The sequence below is a fragment of the Perissodus microlepis genome, chromosome 7 (genome assembly GCF_051167445.1).
Source record: "Perissodus microlepis isolate ML-2025 ecotype Zambia chromosome 7, ASM5116744v1, whole genome shotgun sequence".
NCBI lineage: Eukaryota > Metazoa > Chordata > Actinopteri > Cichliformes > Cichlidae > Perissodus > Perissodus microlepis.
In genome coordinates, this window is record NC_140467.1 from 51,969,072 (window position 1) to 51,990,041 (window position 20,970).

Here is a 20,970-nt window from a genome sequence, read left to right on the forward strand (position 1 = left end):
TGAATAACAATGTGTAGTGTTGGGAAAATATCCAAGTATATGCGAGTTGCTTCCTTATTCTTATGCCAGAGTAAATGTATACTCTTATCATCCACTAGTATTTTTAGTGCTGCACATTGATAGTGAATAGCGAATGATCTGTGATTCATAAACACGTGCATACATCTGTTAGTATTCTTTAATCCTGATCTAAGTGTCTGTGAAAGTTGTGTCTAGTGAAAATTCATGTTTTTGTATTTGGCTCTGAGTAGAGCTGAGATGATTATCTGATTAGAACCTGTCATCAAAAAAGGTTTCGGCACACAATTTTAATAGTCAAATGGTTCAAATTTGACGGCTGCAGCTATTAAATCTGAACACTTGCTTTCGTAGTCTTCCGTTCTAGTGTTTTGATTCAATTATTGTCCAAGTTATTAAGTGTTAATGCAGAAAATAATCAGTTGCAGTTGAAGATCTTTTGACTATGATGCTAATTCAAAGAAAGTGTTGACAGGCTGTTAACAGCACTTGCGAAACTCGATGAAGGACACCTCTGTTTCTGAATAACAGTCCTCTATTATTGCTAATAGTCTTTAATGGAAAATTTCAAAATTAATCATTTTAGAATACCTAATTTACAGAGAAATTGGCATAAATGAACTAACCTCTGTCTATATGCGCCAGAGAGACTTCTTGTTACATTAAAGTAGTTTTAGGAGGCTGTAGTAACATTTATTTAATTCAATTTGCAGTCAAGGTCCTTGTGACGGCCCTCAATTAATTGTCATCTCCTGACTGAAGGGAACAATTAGGCCCTAAAGTCAAACACATGTCCCTCACCTTAATCCTCACAACTCTTGTAGAGCATAATGGAATCTGGTGTCTGAAAAACAGAAATGGATTTTCAATATATGCCCATACATCTCTGTACGCCTCACCCTGCTTTCTTTGAAATTGGCCTTCTAATACACACAGCACAAGGCTGCCCGGCTCTGGTTAGCCCTTTTGAATATGTCAGCGGGATTTTCAGGTCATTTGCCAGAGAGGATGCTGGGAACGTGTCGTCCGGGTTCTGAAGGTGACTGGTGTCTGTGTCATCCATCATGGGAGCTTCCTTTAAGTTGATGCATAATAGAGCCTCTCAATCAACTTCCTCGCTCATTGTCACCTCCCTCCTTCCTGTCTAAGGTGGAGACTGAGAACCAAGCTCAGAGAGGCGGGGAGGGAAAAAAGGCAGACTGACAGAGAAGTCAAGGTTACATTCCTCTTCCCTTCTTATTTACACTTGAGGTGTTATGGGCTTGCACCGCATAACAGGACAACAATGGATGGAAGGGTGAAGCGGCTTGCGTGGGCACTTGTGTCAGGCTTTAACTGTCCGCTGTGTCAAATTGGTGATAATAAGCAGTTTGAAACCCTGTCCTATCGCTGTCCGTCCCTCCTGCCGCCTGCTTGGGGCGAGGCGACAGATAAGACCTTGAAACAGGATGTGTCTGTCAGGGAGGTAAATCTCTGCTGTGATGGGGTGGCAAACATTACGACGAGCTTTATCGACACCGACTGCTCTGACACATCCAAAAGTGGCCCAATAAATTTGCGGGCCGGCAGTGGCGTGACGGGCGCTTGTGGGGGCAGAGCAGCGTTACAGCGCAGCAACAAATGTTTGTTTGACCTCCTTTAGAGACAGCGGTCTGGGCACAAGAGACGCTGCGAGCATGTCATGAGGCCGAGGGGAGATGATGGTGTTGTTGTTAGAAGAGTTTATTCTGTATGTGTTCGTGGTTATGAATTTGTTGATACTGGTGGCAATAAAATACATAAATGGCCAAAAGTCTTTTGTTACTATTGAAGATTTAAATAATTGAAAATAAGCCACAGATGTCATACTTAGTAAAAGTAATACTTGATATAATATTTATTGAATCCTACTATTAGCAGCAGATGACTGTTAAAGCTCTGATGTTTACTTACTTGTATACTTGCAGAGGTACTTACCTATTTAAAGGTGACTGTTTTAGCTTTTATTTGTTTCTGAAATGGCAGAGTTGAATCCAGTTGAATTCATTTTTATTTATATTGCGCCAAATCACAGCAACAGTCGCCTTAATGCACTCTGTAAGGTAAAGGCCCTAAAACAATAGAAAGAAAACACATGACTTTCTATGAGCAAGCTCTTGGCGACAGTCGGAAGAAAAAACTCCTTTTTAACAGGAAGAAACCTCCAAGAGAACCAGGCTCAGGGAGGGGCAGCTATCTGCCATGGCCGGTTAGGGGTGAGGGGAGGGACATGGGGCAAAAGACACACTGTGGACGAGAGCCAGGGATGAACAGTAACTAATGGTTCAATGCAGAGTGGTATATAAACACAGAGAGAGTGAAAAGAAGTGAGTGAAGAACAAACACAGTGCATTATGGGAAGCCCCCAGCAGCCTAGGCCTATTGCAGTGTAGCTAATGGAAGGGTCAGGGTTACCTGATCCTTTTTGATAAAGCTTAAAGTTAGGACTGGAAGGTTTTAAGTGTAGGACATAAGCCTGTACATAGACCTAATCTTGAAAGTAGAGAAGATGTCTGTTTCCTAAATCCAAACTGGGAGCTTCCACTGAAATATGAAGGCTCTGCCTCCTGTTTTACTTTTAAATATCCTAGGAACCATAACTAAGCCAGCAGTCTCAGCAAAGGTCTATAATGAGGTGATTATAAAAGCAAAAGAATGAATTCAGTGTAGTACCATTTATCTGACTCAGCCAACAGCGCAGGCTTCAGACTGCTCTTTGGTTTCTCCTCTTGTACCAAGGCGACATCAGCTTGGAAGCGATTTACGTGCATCTGAGGCAGAGCTGAGTTCACCTGAGTCCACAAGCACTGGGTTCTCTTTCTGGGCATCCTGGACTTTATTTGAAGTTGCAGAATGTCATGGTCTTGGTGTGGTCTCTGGTTGACATGCTGCTAGTAATCTGTGGATGTCCCTTTAAAGCAGGGGTGGGCAACTCCAGGCCTCAAGGGCTGATGTCCTGCAGGTTTTAGATCTCACCCTGGGTAAACACACCTGAATCACATGATTAGTCCTTTACCAAGCCACTGGTAAACTTCAGGACATGTTGAGGAGGTCATTTAGCCATTTAAATTAGCTGTGTTGGATCAAGGACACTTCTAAAACCTGCAGGAAACCAGCCCTAGAGGCCTGGATTTGCCCACCCCGACTTTAAAGAGATGAGAGCTACTAGCTAACCTTCAAGGCCTGGGAAAAGAAACTTATGTCCCATGGGTTAATGTTAATCCAGGGTCAATCCACTGCGTACATCAGATTTTAGGCTCAATCTGCCGTACTCGTTAGCTGAATGAAGCTGTTAAATTTTGTTTGTATAGTATTTGTTGAAACATGTAGAATTTTCTGTCATATATACACTAAAGTGATGAGTGGCCACATTGAACAAGTTTCATATGATGATCAGTGTATAAGTAATCCCTGTGAGCAAAACGTTTTTTTGTTTTGTTTTTTCTTTCAATCTTTGGTTTGTATGATGTCACTAAGAGGAGATATCCTTAATGCGGTCATCTCAGGCACACAGCTCTGGATGTTAAAGGGAGAGGTACTGAGAAAGTTAAAGGATTATTCTGAGCCTTCAGTCTCATAAAGCTACTCTAATAGTCCCGAGATGGAGAGTATGCAGTAGGAAATAAGCAAAGAAGACTATGATGCTGTCTAATTTAGTTTTGTGTCTTTGTTTTTTCATCAAATTTATCCAAACTGTCAGACTTTTTGCTTTTCAGCACGTTGCTCCAAGAGTACAGCGATCGTGTCTGATTTCGTCTGATCGCTTCCTCGAAAGCAAGCACATTCAGACTCATCTCGGCAGCGATGTCAAAGCGATTCTTCATCCTCACGCAGCACATGACAAGGCGAAGGATGCCTTTTACATTTCCCACCCAACTGAGAGCGCTCTGGCAGCACGTTCAACTTTAATAAAACAATGCACGCTGACACTACTCCACACGCTGAGATATACCATCAAGCCCGCCCGTTTCCACAGTTTCCTCGCATTATATTCTTAGTCATATTCAATTAACTCGGTTAGTTGAAACACCTCGCTTAATCATTTATTTACAGGATCTGTTTTTCTTCCACCGCTTGTTTTTTTTTTCTTCTTCTTTTGCCATTCATTTTGTTACTCTTGTGACTTATTTGAGGTTTTTTTTTGTTTTTTTATCTCTTTCAGGTGATAAATAGATTTTTTTTTTTTGTTAAGTCTCTGTACTCATTATTATTTTCACCAGAATGACATGCATCTGTTTAGGCTCTGTGCTGGTGTGTGAGTGCATTCAGGTGCTAATTGTTTCAGAGGGTGTGAAAAGGCTATATCTGTCTCATGTTTGTAACTAATTAGTGCTGTCATTCCAGACAGAAGAGCCTTTGACTTCTATTGACTGTTAAACTACTGAAAGCTGTCATACTTTGGAGATTTTTTTTTCAAACTTAGTGTTTTTTTTCCCTCCTGCAGCAGAGATGTGTCTGGTGTTTGTGCACATGATGATTTTCCCCCCACTTTGCATTGTATAGTGTACCACTGCTGGCTGACCGTTCTTAAAGATAAAAATCTCAGCCGCACCGGTTGTTAACAATTTTTATTCTAGTAATGAGATGTTTAATTTTTACATTTTTTAAAAAAACATTCAACCAAACTCTTCCCCCTCATTTCATGTCTGTATGTTTTTTTAAGTTAATGCTGTTTTCTGCCTCTGAAAAGGTAAAAGCCCCTTTAAAAGGCCAGCGAATGGCAGTTTTGGCCCATGCAGGCACTTGTGTTTCTTTTCATTAGAGGTTGTTTTTATTCAGCCTGGGTTGACTGAGCATCCAGCCCATTTCCATCTAACTGGACTGATTGGAGGGCATTTCTTAAATGCGCTCCTCTTTATCCTACAGAGTTAATAAAGGGAGCTTTGGGGTAGGAGAGTGGGCAGCCAACACTTCGTCCCACATCGCTAAAAATGCAGCCTTTTGGCCGCTGATTGGATGAAATGAATTGCGTGAATATAGGTGATGGGCAAAGCGAGGATTCTTGTATTAATTTGACTTTTTGTGTTGATGCATTTGCGCTGTAATGTACAAAGCAGTCTCTGGTTTTGTGTTGATTCAGGAAGCTTTACACTGTTGGGTAATGTGCTGCATTTGCGGTTTTGTTCAGTGTTTGTTTTTGTTTTTTAATCATCAGCAGGCTTTGGTTCATTCCTGCCCAAACTGCAGTTTATTACTATAATGATCAGTTTTTTAGGATTTTTTTTTTTTGTCAGCATTGTTTGTTTCCTCAAAATGACTCCAAAAAACCCACATTTAGAACCAGTGGTATATCCCTGTTTTATATGTCCTTCCAGGTCACCACGTCATCTTTTGGCCTTTTGAAAACCTATGAGCTGCTTCACCATATGACAGGAAAAGGTCTGTCGGCCAAGTACCATTTCCCCAGGCAGCCATGTTTGTACCAGCCCAGTATGGTTGCAGTACAGGTCATACTGACCAACAGCTCAGACCACGCCCTGGAGGAGATCCATATAGGAGACCGGAGCCCTGCAAGCCTGAACATCCACTGCTTTAACACCATTGGTGAGTTTGATTTCAGTAAATACTCCACAGTGGGTCATCACAAACCCAGTAAATAGTAAGCACACTACTTATTTTTAATCAGGATGGCACATGTTCATCATTGTCTTGTAATTAAAGTAGGTCATGGATTTACATCAGTGCTAACAAAAGAAATATGTGAACTGGATGATGTTCTGTAATTCTTCTACACTGAGGATTACAGTTTTAAATCTGTGCTAATGATGTATCGTCTCCTGATGTGTTCTTCCTTAGCATGCTTTGTTGTGCTTCTGCAAGCTGTTTTTAGTTGCTTATAAGCAAAACTTTTAGTACTTTTAGTAATTTAGTTACAATGCATGTGTCGAGGGGCTTCACTGGAAGAAGCTTTTTTTCTCACAAGCAAAAAAGATCAGTGACCCAAAGTGTGTGAGTGGCAGCGATAACAAGAGCTGTTAGAATTCTGCAAATACTAACAAAAATACTATCACTGCTTCCTTTATTACTTCCTTTAGCGTATAATACACTGGGCTAGCTTTTATTACAAGAAAGGAGATAATTCTATCCCTTGTACTTTTAATCTGGCAGATGTCCTGACACCTTGTCAGGGAGCAGTGCAAGTTTACTCAGATTCTCTGCTCTTCTCTTTTGCTCAGTCCTGATAAGTCTTTCTTCACACCTTGTTTGAGCTTGTTTGAGTCAGCAGCCACTTCAGTCTGAGTTTAGGCCTCCTAGAGTCTGCCTATAGGACAAGCAATGACCATACTACAAACCTGACTTTTAAACCAGAACAACACTCTAAGCTTTAGATGTTTTTGATGTTGTGTAAACTCATTTAAATGTTGGTTTTTTTTTCTTGCCATTTTATGTCATTCTGCATTAGTAAAAATGTTTGAGGCAGTATTACTGTCACTGAGTCCTTGATGTTCTGGCAGCGGTGGTGGTGAGGTCTTTGTTTTTCAGTCAGTGGATTAACCGTTGGTCTGGATAGTGACTTAAAAGAATTCCTTGATCTGACCAGTACACTCACAATCAGGTCACTCCTGATTGTGCACAATCATCTTGTGCAGTTGTTTGTTTTTGTTAAATGGATATTAATGAATGTAATAAAAAAAACTGTAACCTCTCATCAGCTAATGACACCATCTCATTCCCTGAGCCTGAAAACAGCCAACGTTACTTCAGCTAATCCCTTTTCTAATCATTACAAACAAACATACACTCACACTTATTGCCCTTACACACTCTTGTATGATGACTACACTTGGTATATTCCATTTGTGTAGACACACACACACACAAAGAGAACTGCTGTGCGTCAGAGCATGTTAAAACTGTCAGTTTCGGGGAGATTGATTGGGCATTGAAGAAACTCGAGCAGCCAAACAGTTTCTAATTTGGATCAACTGAGCCCGGCGAGTGGGCGGCTGAACTTTATTTGGATAATTTGCAGAGGACGAATACAGACAAACCTTAATGTGTGGTGAGGAGAAAATACATGACACAGTTTGTATTTAATATGAAATCTTGCCCTTTGATTACTTGATTTGTTTACCGACATGTTCCTAAACCAATTAACAGCTTTTCTGTTAACTCATTTGGAACAAGTACTTTACATGTAGCTTATCTCAATATGGCCAAAACAATTATTGTAGATTTAGATTAGTGGATATGTACATTACATGTGTAGGTGTAATGCAGATTATCTTCTTCCCCAGTCCGTGTTAGATTATCTCCAATTTTTACCCTGTGTGTTAGAATAAAAATTGTAAATACTAAAACAAGAATAAACTGTTCCTTTGCTATTTGTTTAGAGGTCCTTACACCCAGCTGAGTGTTCACAACCGAGTCGATATTCTTCTTAAAATAAAAGAAATAGCTAATAGTAGAGCTGGGCGATATAAGATTTTTTCATATCACGATATGTTTTTTTCATTTCAGGCGATAACGATATATATCACGATATAAGCCAAATAACTATATTTGTAAGATTTAAACGTGCCGTTGCTCACAAGTAAAATGTGAAATAATCAGCAGCTTGTTTTGATTTAGATATTTATTTCCCGTAATAACTTCAACAGGGTAGATGTACTTAAGGAACATGAGACTTTTTCAGATAAATAAAGGCAAATATTGCAAACTACACAAAAGGCAGCCGCTAAAGCGTTTAAGTTTCAAAATAGAACAAATGAAACAGACTACTAAATTGTCAATTCCACTTAGAAACAAAATATTAATTCTAAAAATAAATCTTAGTTTGTTTTACAGAAGAACAGACAAAATTGACTAACTTTTGTCAATATCAAATAAACTGAGAACTAAAAGGAAATTCTCAATCTCTCCTTGTTGTATAGCTTAGCTTTTCAAACAGTTTTAACAGTTAGTTTAGTCTGACAAAAGCCGAATGACGAATTAGCGCTTCCAGTCAGAGATTGAGCATGCACCGGTTTATTGTATTTCCAGACTTGCTTTCGGCACAATTTACAGTGCGCGCTACTCTGTTTTTTGTCAGACTTGAAATAGCAGAAATACCTTCACACTACGGAACTTCTATGGCTCTTCCGTTCGACAATCTCTCCGGCATTGGAACCATCATCGGTTTTCTCTTCGGTAACCTTCAGTCACGCTCTCGGTTGATTTTTCTCTAGTCGGCACACTCATTTCCTCCATTACCCAGGCGGCACGGCGGCTGGCTGCTTCCCAAACAAATACACATGTGCGGCTTGGCACTTGTGCTGTACGTAACAAGTCACCTGACGTGACGCTGCGGCTGTGATTGGTTCGGCTCTGCGCTACTTAATTTGGATTGGCTGTTCTTCTTTTTTCTTTTTTTTTTTTTTAAGAGGACAAGAGAGATGAGGCCTATCGCAATAGTTTAACTTTTCTATCGAGAAAAAGTTATTTCGCAATACATATCGTTATCGTTCTATCGCCCAGCTCTAGCTAATAGTGCACATTGCTTATTTATTTGTGTACAGACTCAAAGACCCTAAAGACAAAGCAAACCCTTTGCTTGATTTAGAGCCCATCACAGAAGGCTGGATTGGAGGGCGTCCATGACGGCTCTGTTTTTCACTGGGTTTCCACTTCCTCCTCCTCTTCTATCTGTGGAAAGAGTTGTACAGTAAACGGGCCTGCTCCACAGAGAGAGAAACGCAGGTCGAGTAGGGAGGCGTGCAGGATGTTTCTGTCTCTCTGTGTTCTTCTCATCGTTAACCTCCCACTCCTCTTCCTCCATCACCTCTAACATTCAGCTGTCCAGATTCACTCTTCAGCATTTTTGGCTTTGCTTCACTTCTGTCTCTCTCTCTGTGCTGATGCTCCCTTTGACAAGCCTGTTGTTTTGGAAATATGCTAGTCCTTCATGTTTTTTGTTTTTTGTAGCTGAGGCTGAGGTGTGTGGAATGAGATTGAAGGATAGATTTCTCACACACGGTGGCCTTGCTTTGTGAAGTAGAAAACACAAGTGGTGTGGATGCCTGTCTGTTCCACTCTGCTGCTGCCCCCACCTCCCTTCTCTCCACCTTCCCCACACTGCACACTGTGCCCTTGTCACTCACTGATTCCTTTTCTCCTCTTGTCTTCCCTCCCCTCTTTTCCACTCTCAGAGCGGTTGGAGCCAGGGGCCTCGGTGACGGTATCCATGGGTATTGACTTCAGCGACTCGACACAAGCAGCCAACTTCCAGTTGTGGTAAGACAGCCTGACATCCACTCATATTCAGTCAGGTGTGGTTTATGTTCCTTTTTCCTCTCTTCGTGTTCTTTGTTAATTCTCCTTTTCCTACCTTTCTCTGTGCCAGCACTCCCAGGTGAGACATCAGGCACAATTGATCCTGGTTCACTGGAATAACAATTATTCCTCCAGTAATCAGCCCTAGCCCAATCAACCTGCTGAATGCCATTGGCACCGCTGTGCAGCCGATCAATAACCTTATCAGAAAATCAGTTTGAGATTGGGCAGACGGGGGGATCAATGTGGCCCAAAATGCCATTCACCCAGCATGGTTTACAAGATGATCAGAGAAACATTTCATACACAAACCGAGCATACATACACAAAAGTGCACAGATGTCTTAAATTATGCAGCAAAAAAGCAATAAAGTGTTTTTGTTTGGTTGGTTTTTTGTTTGTTTGGGTTTTTTTTGGGGGGGGGGGGGCATTTTTGCTTATTTCGTTGTAAGAATCTGTTTTTGTTTTTTCTTCTGTAAATAAATCATTTGCTACTGTGGTATGTGCGTGTTTACCCTTCCTCAGCACCAAGGAGGACCAGTTCAGTGTGTCCATCCAGCCTGCTGTAGGAGAGTTGTTAATGGCCAGCACCATGACAGAACAAGACTTCTGCAAGGAGCAAGGTGAATTACTGTGTGATTCAAAGATTATTGTCAAACGAAGTAAAAGTGTGTCTTGTTTTTCCGTTCTGTTAGCCGAAATGAAACAAGGTGTTTAACACACAGAAGCAAACAAATTGAACCAAATCGAATCAAATCACCATATTTTGAGATGGAAATGTCAATTCATGATATATACTGAAATTATTATAATCTCACAAGCACTTTAGCAAAACTGGCTGATGAATTTGAGAGAAGCAAATAAATTTAATAGATCATATTTAAGATTCTGCTGCGCTTATCAGCGAATTTCACTTTGTATATTACCTTCAAATGAAACCATTTAAACTGTTTTTCCTCTACTGAGGATAGTTGAGTTTTTCAGATGTTGTACTGTCAGGGTGTTAAAGTATTTGGCATCAGGCACTGCTCGAAGCAGTCAGGAGCTCTGAACGGCTCAGAAACTGAGCAGACACGGTCAGAACAGGAAAAGAGATTTCTGCTGCTGCAACTGCCGTCAGGCCACGCTATGGCAAGATGTTTTTGACAAATCGGTAATGAAGCTTCACAGAAAATGAGAAATATGAATGACTTGATTGGTTAGTTTGCAATATTGTGACTTTGTTGTTCTGATTGTGATTGATAGATAGATACAAAATACACACACACACACAGGCAAATGTTAAATTTAATCAATCACTAATCAGCATTTCCTTACCTTTGTCATTAAAACACTGCTTGCTTCTTTGAGGCACTTAACAGTATTTCCAGCACATACAAACACCTGTAGAAGTGCATGCTGTTGTCGCTATTGAGACTGGAGAGTGTACTCTCATATCTGAACCATCAGTGTGCTCTTAAGTGCCTCCTAAATGCTGCTCCTGCATTAATTAAGTTTCATTCAATGTGCTTTTTTTCCTTTTTCTTTGAGTGCCTCTGAAACGCAGACAAAAGAATTTAGAAAGAACAACTTGCTTTTCAGGACCATTTTCTCTCTAGCAGATTTATCATTCTTAAAACCAAATGAGTGGAGTTTAATTCTTATGGTAATAGGTTTTTAATATATTTGTCTCTTTTATTTTTACCTAACCAGTGATTTTCTTTTAAACTGCTTGCTCATTGCTGAGTGTTCATGAACCAACCAGGGAGTCTGTTTTTGCTTTATTGATGAAGGCATCATTTCATTGGGAGGTTTTAATCTTGAAACCTGATTCCACAGTACTGCACAGCTAGGGTTGTGTTTTTTTTCTGTACTTGACTGTACTGACTTGTAATTTTGCACTTACTGATTTAAAAATGCCGAACTATATTTTTATTGGTGGCTAAACATTTTGATCTTCTCAGGTAAGCTCCAGGGCATGAATGAAACATCTGCAACCATCACCATGGCAACAGCTAATGCGTCCAGGCAAGCCATCAACAAGCAGGTCCTGTCTGTAGCCAACGTAGCAGAAGTGCCTTCCAGTCAAAACAACTTCAGCAGGTAAAGGGACGCACTTGTCATTCACCTCTCCATTATTATCAAGCTCTTTTTCTTGCTATAGATTGGACCTGCAAATAGATTTGAGATTTTCTTATATAAGCACTATGATTTTTTTTTTCCAGATGTGTGTTTTTTAGTTGTCTACCACCAACAGTTGGTTAGCTTAGCAAAAAGACGTGAAATAACGTTTGTGTGCCAAGTCAGTACAGACTCGGATGGCTTCAGCGTTTGGCTTAAGGGTCACTGTTAATTGTCCTTTACCAAAGTTAACTTGAACTGTGGTTATTCCTTCAAATACAAGGTGATTTTATTTCATCACTTAAGTCTTGTTGAGGTCTTATTTTCAAGGGAGAATACTAGTTACATAAAAGATTAAAAGAACCACTGTGACGACACCCACTGGATTATGGAATATCAGTTTGAAGCCTTGAGATTACACATGGCACACAGCAGCAACTCAATTCATTTAGGCATGTAGTCAGGATGTTCTGCTGAACTTCAAACTGAGCATTAGAATGAGAAAGAACGGTGATTGAAGTTACTTTGAATGTGGTATGGTGGTTGGTGTCAGATTTATCTAAGTCAACCAGCTCTAGAGTTTAGAGAAATGCTACATCCAGTGAGCAGCAGTTCTCTGGGCGATAATGGTGGTTGGTGCTAGAAGTCAGAGGAGATTGAGTTTATAGAAAGGTGACAAACTTTTTAACAATGTTTTGCATAACAGCATCTTTGAATGTGCAACAGATTAAGCCTTGAAGCAAGATGGGCCACAGCATCAGAAGACATTCCTGTCACCTAAAAACAAGAAACTCAAGCTACAGTTTGCATTGGCTCACCAAAATTGGATAGAAGATTGCAAAAACATCGCCTAGGCTGATGAGTCTTGATTTCTGCTGCGATACTTGGATGGCAGGTTCAGAATTGGGTCTAAACAGCATGATGGTGTTAGTTTATTCTGTCTGATATCAATGGATCAGGCTGATGATGGTGGTCTTATAATTCTACTTTTTTCGGACACTTTGGGATCCTTGGAAGCAAGTGTTGTTGCTGTCTCCATCCCTTTCTGGACACTTTGTGTACTCAAATAGCTCCAGAGCCACCAGATCTCAATCCAATAACACCTTTGAGATTTTGGTCCATGTTACCATTCTGTCGTTCCACCACATCTCAGAGGAGTGTTTCCTGCAGCTTGTTGAATCTTTGAAGAATGTCGTAAACGTCAAGGCAGATGGTGAAAGGAGATTCAAGTAAAGTGTACCTAATAGTAAAAGAGTTATTAAGTTAAAGCACATTATAATGAACCTTTTCCCCCTAATATTAGTATTACATTTTGACTGGAGTGCTGCATTCTAAAAAAAACAAACCAACACTTACGAGCAAATCTTTCCTCACCAAAAAAAAGATGTTTGTGCAGCTAACACCAACGATAAGGACTCATATCAGACATTTAGTAGTCTTACACTACTGTCTGCGAGTTGTTCCCGGGCGCCCGGTGCATTTTAGGCCGAGTTTGGTTAAGCAGCGTGCATGTGGGTGTCACTGAGTGGAAGTGCCTGTTTGTCCCCAGCAGCCTCACATAGACATGCCAGGGGAATGCCCTGAGAAGCCTGGCTGTGTAATTGGTGTACACAGAGTGTGCTAATGAGCTTCCTCCTCTGTCACGCACACCCGAACACCTGATAGATAATTACACCTCCCTCTCTCCCTCTGTTTCCTGCTCTGTCTCTCTTTCAATTCATCTCTGCACCCCCATCTGTCTCTCCCTCTGCGCTGCTGTCTCTCTTTCACTTCCTCTTTGTCTTTCACTCCATCCCTCTGCACCGTGCTCCGACCTCCTCACGGTCTCTGTGTCTGTCTGTTAATACCGGCCCGTGTCTCTGTCTGCTCATCTCTGAGTGATCTTGTGATAATTTCTTTATGGATTAAGGCCACAATAGAGGAGAAATGTTGGAGAAGCTGGCTAAATAAGGGACAAGCGAAGAAGAGGGACACATTTGCACAAGGGTACAGGGAGCTGAAAGAGTGAGTGGAAATCAATGTTAGCCAGCGGGAAAGACGTGCATCCAATAAGCCCATACTTCATTCAGAATAACCGATAGCTCAAATGACTCCACGCTATCAATCTCCCTGCTGCATTTGTGACTGCTGAAGAAGAGGACAGCATCCCAGCATTACCCCGTACCCTTCTAGTGATAAAGACGCTCTTCCATATGGTCCGCTGCTGTCCATACGGTGACCACCTCTTCCGCACTTGCTTCCCATGGAGGTCTGTCTGATGGAGAAGGTGGTGTTCCTCCCTGATAGTCTCCTCAAACATAACTGACATCTTTGACAGCGTGATCTGTAAGAGGTGGTTATATGTGGTAACCTAATAAAATGGAAAACATATAATAATCATAAAGTGATTTGGCAAGATTAATGCTAAATGTGCTTGTCTAGTCTAATCACACACACACACACACACACACACACATATAGAAATGGACTGGTTCTGTAGTGCTTTTCGACTCTACTTGAGCATTCTAAGGGTTTTATACAACATGCCTCTTTCCAATGAACGCGCAGGGTTCAGGATACTTTTTCATGCAGACTGGAGCAGCCAGGAATTGAACCACCAATCTTTCAATTAGCAGATGACCTGCTCTACCTGCTAACCCCACTGATGAATGCGTTGGGACAGTTTATGGTTCAGTATCACACAGGATGGAGGAGCTCAGGAAGTGGACTGCTGAACTTCTCTTTACCTCCTGAGCTGCTCCTGAGCTGCAAAAGTGATTTTTTTTTTCAATACAGACTTAACATACAGTAATAAGGTTAATTATGAAAATAGTTTTGAAAAGCACAAAAGTGCTACTTTTGGCTATTCAGATGTAGATATTTTGTTTGGTCCGCCAGACAATGAGCAGTCTGAAGTTTGCAGATGTGTCTTTCTTTAACAATGTCAGCAGACTGCTTTTAATCATCATTTCCCAACCCTGTGGTTTCGGAGGTAGAGCGGGTTGTCTGCTAAAGAGAAGATCTGTAGTTTGATCCCCAACTATTTCGGGGCAAGATACTGAACCCTAAACTAATTAATCTGTTGAAACAGTTTGTTATAAAGTAGTGAAACTCGCCCATCAGAAGTCCAGCATTTCTTCTGAATCCCCCAAACAGTCAAATATATCTAGGGCTGGGTATCATCACTGATTTCTATCATCGATTCGATTACGATTCACAAGGTCCTGAATCGATTCGATCCACGATTCGATTTGAATCGGGGAAATTTTGCCTCAGACAGTCAAAAATATTATAATTCAGATCATGCATCAGCACATTTCCATATTTTTGTATCTATAAAAAGAAAGCTGACACTTGTGAGACTTTATCAAAGGTGTGAGCATCACAGCAGATGCCTTTGTGTCAAAGTAGCTGAGGATAAAACACAGAAAAACGTGAAGGTGATTTTCCTGGCCTGGGATTTTATAAAAATATTCTGCAGTAGATCAAAAACGACAGAAAACCATTAATCAACATATGAACATTACCTGATGCTGCTGAAGTGAAGCAGAGCAAAGTTACAGAGGTTTTATTAGAGACGCAGCTAAGCGTTTTGCAATTTTGCATAATTTTTTTTTTTTTTTAAAGTTTAAATTTGTTCAGTAGCCTATTGAACAGCAGAAATTAGGCTTTCTTTTCAGAAGTAAGTAAAAGGAAAAAAACAGCGGCCGACAGCGCTGTAAACAACGGTAGACTTGTGCATAATAAGCAAGCGAATAATGCAGAAAACAGATTTTTAGACGGGAAACTGTTCTTGAAGTACACTGAGAGAGAGAGAGAGAGAGAGCTGTGCATGAAGTGTGATTTTTATCGTGATGGAAGCAAAACAGCAAAAGTCAGAGGGAATTCATGACGATGTTTATGTGAAGCGTAGTTTGGATCTTCTTTTGCTGCTGGTTCAGTCAATATTGTTTGGAGAGAGATAAAACCTACAGCTTCAGAATCAGCGCAAAAAGGGCGTAAACACAAAGCGCGGACCCGCCGAAACATCAGAATCGGTGAGCTGTCTGCTTTCAGCCCCGACCGTGTCCGTGCCGTCGGGTGAGAAAGGCGACATCTCACTGATTCTGATCCTGGGTCCGCGCTTTGTGTTTACGTCTTTGTGCAGAATCCGTGTTCCTGCTCTCATTTACTGTTTCAGCTGTTTGGTGGTTATTGAAATTTTGTGAGTTTTAACCTGAGATTCTGGCATCTCAGGCAAAATAAATTCATATTAAAAAATCGATTCAGGTTTTTAATGAATCGATATCATGTTATCCAAGCTAGAATCAATTTTAATCGATAATCAAAACCCACCCCTAAATATATCATGGAGCCTGGTAAAGTGAAAAGCATTTGCAGTCTTGTTACAGTCCAGTGTCCTGCTGGGAAACCATGTGCATGTGACTTACCCAACATTAGACGGTGGTTTTAATGTTGTGACAGATCAGTGCATGAAGCAGTGTAAAGCAATAAATCTTTATATTTCAGAATCTGCAGTGAAAAAAAAATAGCATAATATTAGCACCGTGTTTGAGCACTGGTGATAATTTTACTTGTGGTATTTGTGTGTTACTGTTTCCTCCCTGAATAACACCCCAACCCACACACACAAAACCGAGTGATCGATCAGATCGGATACACCCACTGAGAGCTTATTGTAGAGGTCACTCTGCATTAAATGTGGTATGTGAGGTGACCTCCAATCCAGGCCCTGTTTTTCTGCTCTGATCTCCCTGGAGAAAGGCCTCTCTAATCTTGGTAAGATCACACAGGAATCTCCCCTTTGCAGAGTGAGACTTGGGCTTTAATGTAGAAATAATGGATGGGATTTCAATATGAAGCCCAAGAATGATACAGTTCACAACACACACTTCTTGCTCATGAGGCTTTGTGTTATAGATCACAGCGCTCTAGTCGGCACAGGTGCTTTTTAACAAAGTAACAGCCTGCCTCCTCCCAACCCCCCCGCCTCCCATCTACATCCCTGCATTCCCCTTGTTTATCAGCAGGGTGCAGCACTGCTTTTCCCAAACAGGCGTGAAGGCTGAGCGGAGGTGGAGGGGTGGGGATGCCACTGAAACACAAAAATTGATTGCTGGAAAGGAGGATGGCAATAAATCAAGCAGGAAAGCAAATGTAGAAAACGCTGTTCTTGTTTATGTCTAAACAGGCGGAATAGAATAAATGTGCTCTATTTTTCAGTCCGTTTGAAAGCAAATTTGATCGAATTCTGCATGCATTGCCAATCCCTCCTGTTAGAGGCTAATTTTGAAAAGCAAAAAATAAATAAAAAACTCAGGCGCTTGATTTATAAGCTGTTCATTCTCTTTACTTTACAATTTGATATTATTATTTTTTTTGTCTAAACACTGGATTTTTCTCTTTTTCACTGAAGTTGTCTCTGTTTAAAACCGGCCTAATTACACAAATGTCCTCTGTGGATGGTTTATTTTATCTTTTATCATCTTGTTCCGGTCTGTGTTTGTCCTCTGCTGTCTGTCTGTCCCTCTGCCCTTTGAGTGCAGTGCTGCAGTTTGTCTGTATGGCTTAGCTCTGGAGATGCGCGGAGGGTTCCTGGTTCTAACCGGGGCTAATAGCTTTGGCCATCTGCCTGGCCGCGGTTGAGTCTGCTCGCTTGTGTTCAGCTCTGGTCTGGCCTCACTGACCACTCAGTTGAAGGACACTTGTCCACCTGGCCAAGAACCAGCATGGCTCTAGCATCCAGCTGTAGTCTCCACACAGTCAGCTTCAGCCTTTCTGATTTTGGTGAAAACATACATGATGGTTTTTTGTTTAATCAAACATGGTTGCATATTTAGTTGAGATGCGGGTGAGGAGTGTGTACTTAATCCATTCTTGCGTGCCGAGCTGTATCTTCTGGGCCTTCGCTGTCTTCTCCACGTGAGGCTGAATGTAAAGGTGAAGCCGACGTTGTGTTTCCAGTGACGGGGTGGAGGGGAGGCAGATGGCACACACAGCCTCTCTGCACTGAGGAGAATCACAGATAATTGGAGAGTGATGCTTAGCTGCAGCCCTGCCGATCGATGCCAATCCACCTGCTCTAAGTCCAGGGGTTATGCTTTGCTTTTCTTTCCATACACTGCAATTAATCCAGTTTTTAGCCCGATATGTGAAGAGTGCAGGAGAATACCAATGACCCATTTAAGGCGCGCTTGACCTTAATCTTTCCCCCTTTTAGTCCTTAAAAACGCACAGAGATTGTCTGATGTTTATGGGGTTTTTTGTTGTTTGTTTTGTTTTGTTTTTTGCACCTGCACACAGCTACAGACGGCAAAGTGAGAGTATTCAAAGCAAATACGCTCAGAAATCAAACCCAATCATGTTTCTTTCAGTCGCTCTTATTACCACACGTGAACAAAAGCCCATGGCAGCGTCTCCTGAGACGAAATAAAAGCAGCCTCGGGGTAGTGTTAACTGTCTGAGTAAATAAAAGATTTATATCCTAAATCTATTAGCAAAGCCACAGGGACCACATAGACACCTTAGGCTGTTTGACAGTGGGGGGAGGGAGGGTTAGGGAACAGGGCAAGGGACAAGCGTTTATGTTTAGATTTGTTCGTGATTCTGCAGTGAAAAAAGAAGGAAACATTTCCTTAGCACAAGTAGGATTTTGTTGTTTTGATTGGAATGCAGTGCAGCTGCAGACACATCCTGCACACAGCTGGAAACCTAGATGAATACACATGCCCGGAATTATTTAAAGAAATAAGAGCGGGGCAAAAGAGGTTGGTACTTTTGCAAGAGAGAAATTCATCCTCTTCATGAATGGCTGCTGTTTCCTGCTGAAGTGGCTAATATTTTAATTAAGCCTGAGGAGGACTCTCTCTCTCCTCCCTGAGAGCTCCCTGATAAACTCCCTCTTCTCTGTTTATGGTAATTTAGCAGCATCCCCAGAGACACACCACAGACACACTGAGCTTCATTGTGTTCGCATGTGCCCCCCACCCTCCTTCCCATCTTTAACGTGTGCGCGCTAATTGGTGGATGTGCTAGTCGCTCCCACCACGCAGCCTCTGTGACGGCGCCTGTTCACGGGCCATCCTGTGGGGGCTCTTCACAGGCTTTAGTCAGGCCTAAGTGGAGCTCTTTGTGGGCTGTTTGTCAGGCCTAAGCGGGCTGCCACGGGGGGTCTTTGTTGCACGATGTAGTGCTAAATGGAGGCAGATGGCTGAGAGTTAGCCACGTGAGGCTCAGAGATGCAGAGGGCCAAAGGGGGGCAGGAGAGGGAGCCCGGCACCCTCAAAGAGGGTCACACTGGGTCATAGCCCCTGTCTGCCTCTTGTTAGCACTCTCAATGGGGACCATGTGTGCACAGATATGCCCCCAGTCTACAGGGGATGGTATCCAAGGAAACGGGAGGCTGAGAATTCTCCTCACTGCCCACAGGGAGTTGGTTGGACGGAGCGTCCCCCATACTGGTCTCGGGGCTCCCACACACTCAGACACTCGGAGTCCATAAAAACAGGAGAAATTGAGTTTGACTGACTGCAGGGCGTGTCTCCTCCCTAATGAACTGTCTGTTGCATTGCTCTCTGTATTTCCTGTCACATCGTTTTCCTCTTTTGTCTCATTGCCTAATTTAGGGTAATTACAAGGTGTGAGATGTTAGAGAAGCTTCCATTGCAAAGATTTATGAGTTTGGGGAAACAATGTAATTATCATTTATCATTTATCAGTGTTTATGTGGATCTGAAGGGGTAAAATTTTAGTAAAGTTGTTGTTTTTTGTGCGTACAGTAGAGATTAATAGATATATGAGCTGATATCACAATAACATTTTTAAAAAGATACTTGCCGACATCTGTGCTAATGTTTCTGTTTCAGTTTTTTGCAGACAAATGTTCAGATGGTGTGATGAATGTTTGAAAGACTTTAAAGTTATTGGGTATGAAATAACACAAACTAATCAAGCAGACAAAAATGTCAGCGCTGGGGTCAGCGATCAGCTGAATCTGCATTTTAAATTGCAGTATTGGCTTAATATCTTTGTTTACTTATAGGGGGCAATGTCATTCGCCTGGTTTATCTGTTGTTATCAGCTCTACACTGGACAGGTTCAAAGATGGTCATCAAATAAGATCAGTAATCATAAAAATTATATAAATTTGTATTTATCGGTGGTATAGAATTAAACAGTCGCTCATAGTATGACCCATATGTGCCTTTTAAGGTCCCACTCTCAGCCTTGCACTTCAGTTCCTGGTTTCTTCTTTGGTTGTTTGAAACTGATCCAAGTGTTCCTCCTCTCCTGCAGGTTTGCTGGGCAGACAGTCAGCAGCAGAGCTCTGGTCTTGGTGTCTCTAGAACTGAGCGAGTCCTCGGGAGCGCTGCTCACTATCAACACAGAAAAGAGCGTCATGGCCTCCATGCTGCTCCGAGACCTCAAACAAGCCCTCGCCCAGGCGTAGGATCCTCCCCTCTTTTCATCTCGTTGTAATAAAAAATAAACGGGGGCAACGCTTAATTGAAGATTTCACCAAAATGCAGAAGAACCATAGCGAGAAGTGTTCACAAAGAATGAAGTGTAAACAACTGAAAAATGCTATTCAGTGTTTATTTCTGTTTTCTATGTGTTTGGAAACAGAATATCTTCAAACACGGGAATAATTGAAATCTTAAATCTTTAGAAGCCTCACAGAAGTTAGAATAAATTAGAATTAAACTGAACTTGCTGTCGTTGTGTTTAAGTATTTCCAGACACAACTCCATGGTAAAAATATCCGACTAACTGGCCATTTTCCTCGGCAGTAATTACTTAAATCTCATGCTGTTTATGGTTTGATGAAGCATGATAATGTACCAACATCTGTACATACATTTGGGGGGAAGAACTGCATCACCGCTCCACTCACAGTGCCAACATGTCTGTGCCTCTGCGATGTTTCATTCGACGTCTTTGCTGCCAATAACAGAGAGAGGGGGGGATGCTCTGTGGCATTTTGACCCACAAACACAATGTCAAATCATAAAACTGTATGAATACCGTGACACCAAACACTGATTTAGTTTTACATTCTAGCCTTGAAACGTTACCAAATCACATTTGTTACAGTGCCTGACATTATCAAGAAAACCAAACATCAGACTCGGATCTCCAAGAGTGTTTTTTATCTGTACTGCTACATCTCAACAATAAAAATGTGACTTTATTAAAACTAAGCTGTGTCATGCAGTCTAGTCATTTAACAGAATGTGGCTGAAACAAAAATTGAGCTCTAATTGGCAGGCTGAGGCTGGTAACGTTTGCACAAGCCCCTACTTGTTTGCACTTGTTTTAAACTAAAGAGGTTGATTCCTCTTGAATCACTGCCCTCCTACAAGCTAAGGTCATTCACTTTTAAAAGAGAGTGCATTATATGTGGAAGCAGAGTCAGTATAAACATGAGAAGAACACCAAATTTAGTTGTAGCTTAGTTGCAAACTGAGAAAAGTAAAAGTAAGGTGCAAGATTAGGTGCACCATAAAAAATGTTTTATGGTAATTTTTGCAGTGCAAGATGCATGAGGACTTTGTGTATGTACAGCCATGAAAAGGCTTCAACTTGACTGTTGAGCAAAGCTGC

At 41.5% G+C, this 20,970-nt stretch overlaps 1 protein-coding gene across 2 annotated transcripts in view; it reads left to right on the forward strand.

Moving 5' to 3' along the window:
• ap3b1a (adaptor related protein complex 3 subunit beta 1a) overlaps positions 1 to 20,567 on the forward strand; it is a 57,449-nt gene extending 36,882 nt beyond the window's left edge. For both annotated transcript variants that reach the window (XM_084935824.1, XM_084935823.1), the window contains exons 23-27: positions 5,352 to 5,580; positions 9,165 to 9,249; positions 9,814 to 9,911; positions 11,232 to 11,370; positions 19,663 to 20,567. In XM_084935824.1, coding sequence (XP_084791950.1) covers positions 5,352 to 5,580; positions 9,165 to 9,249; positions 9,814 to 9,911; positions 11,232 to 11,370; positions 19,663 to 19,816 — 705 coding nt within the window. In that variant the 3' untranslated portion in view covers positions 19,817 to 20,567. The remainder of the gene's footprint in view (positions 1 to 5,351; positions 5,581 to 9,164; positions 9,250 to 9,813; positions 9,912 to 11,231; positions 11,371 to 19,662) is intronic.
• The last annotated feature ends 403 nt before the right edge of the window (positions 20,568 to 20,970 follow it).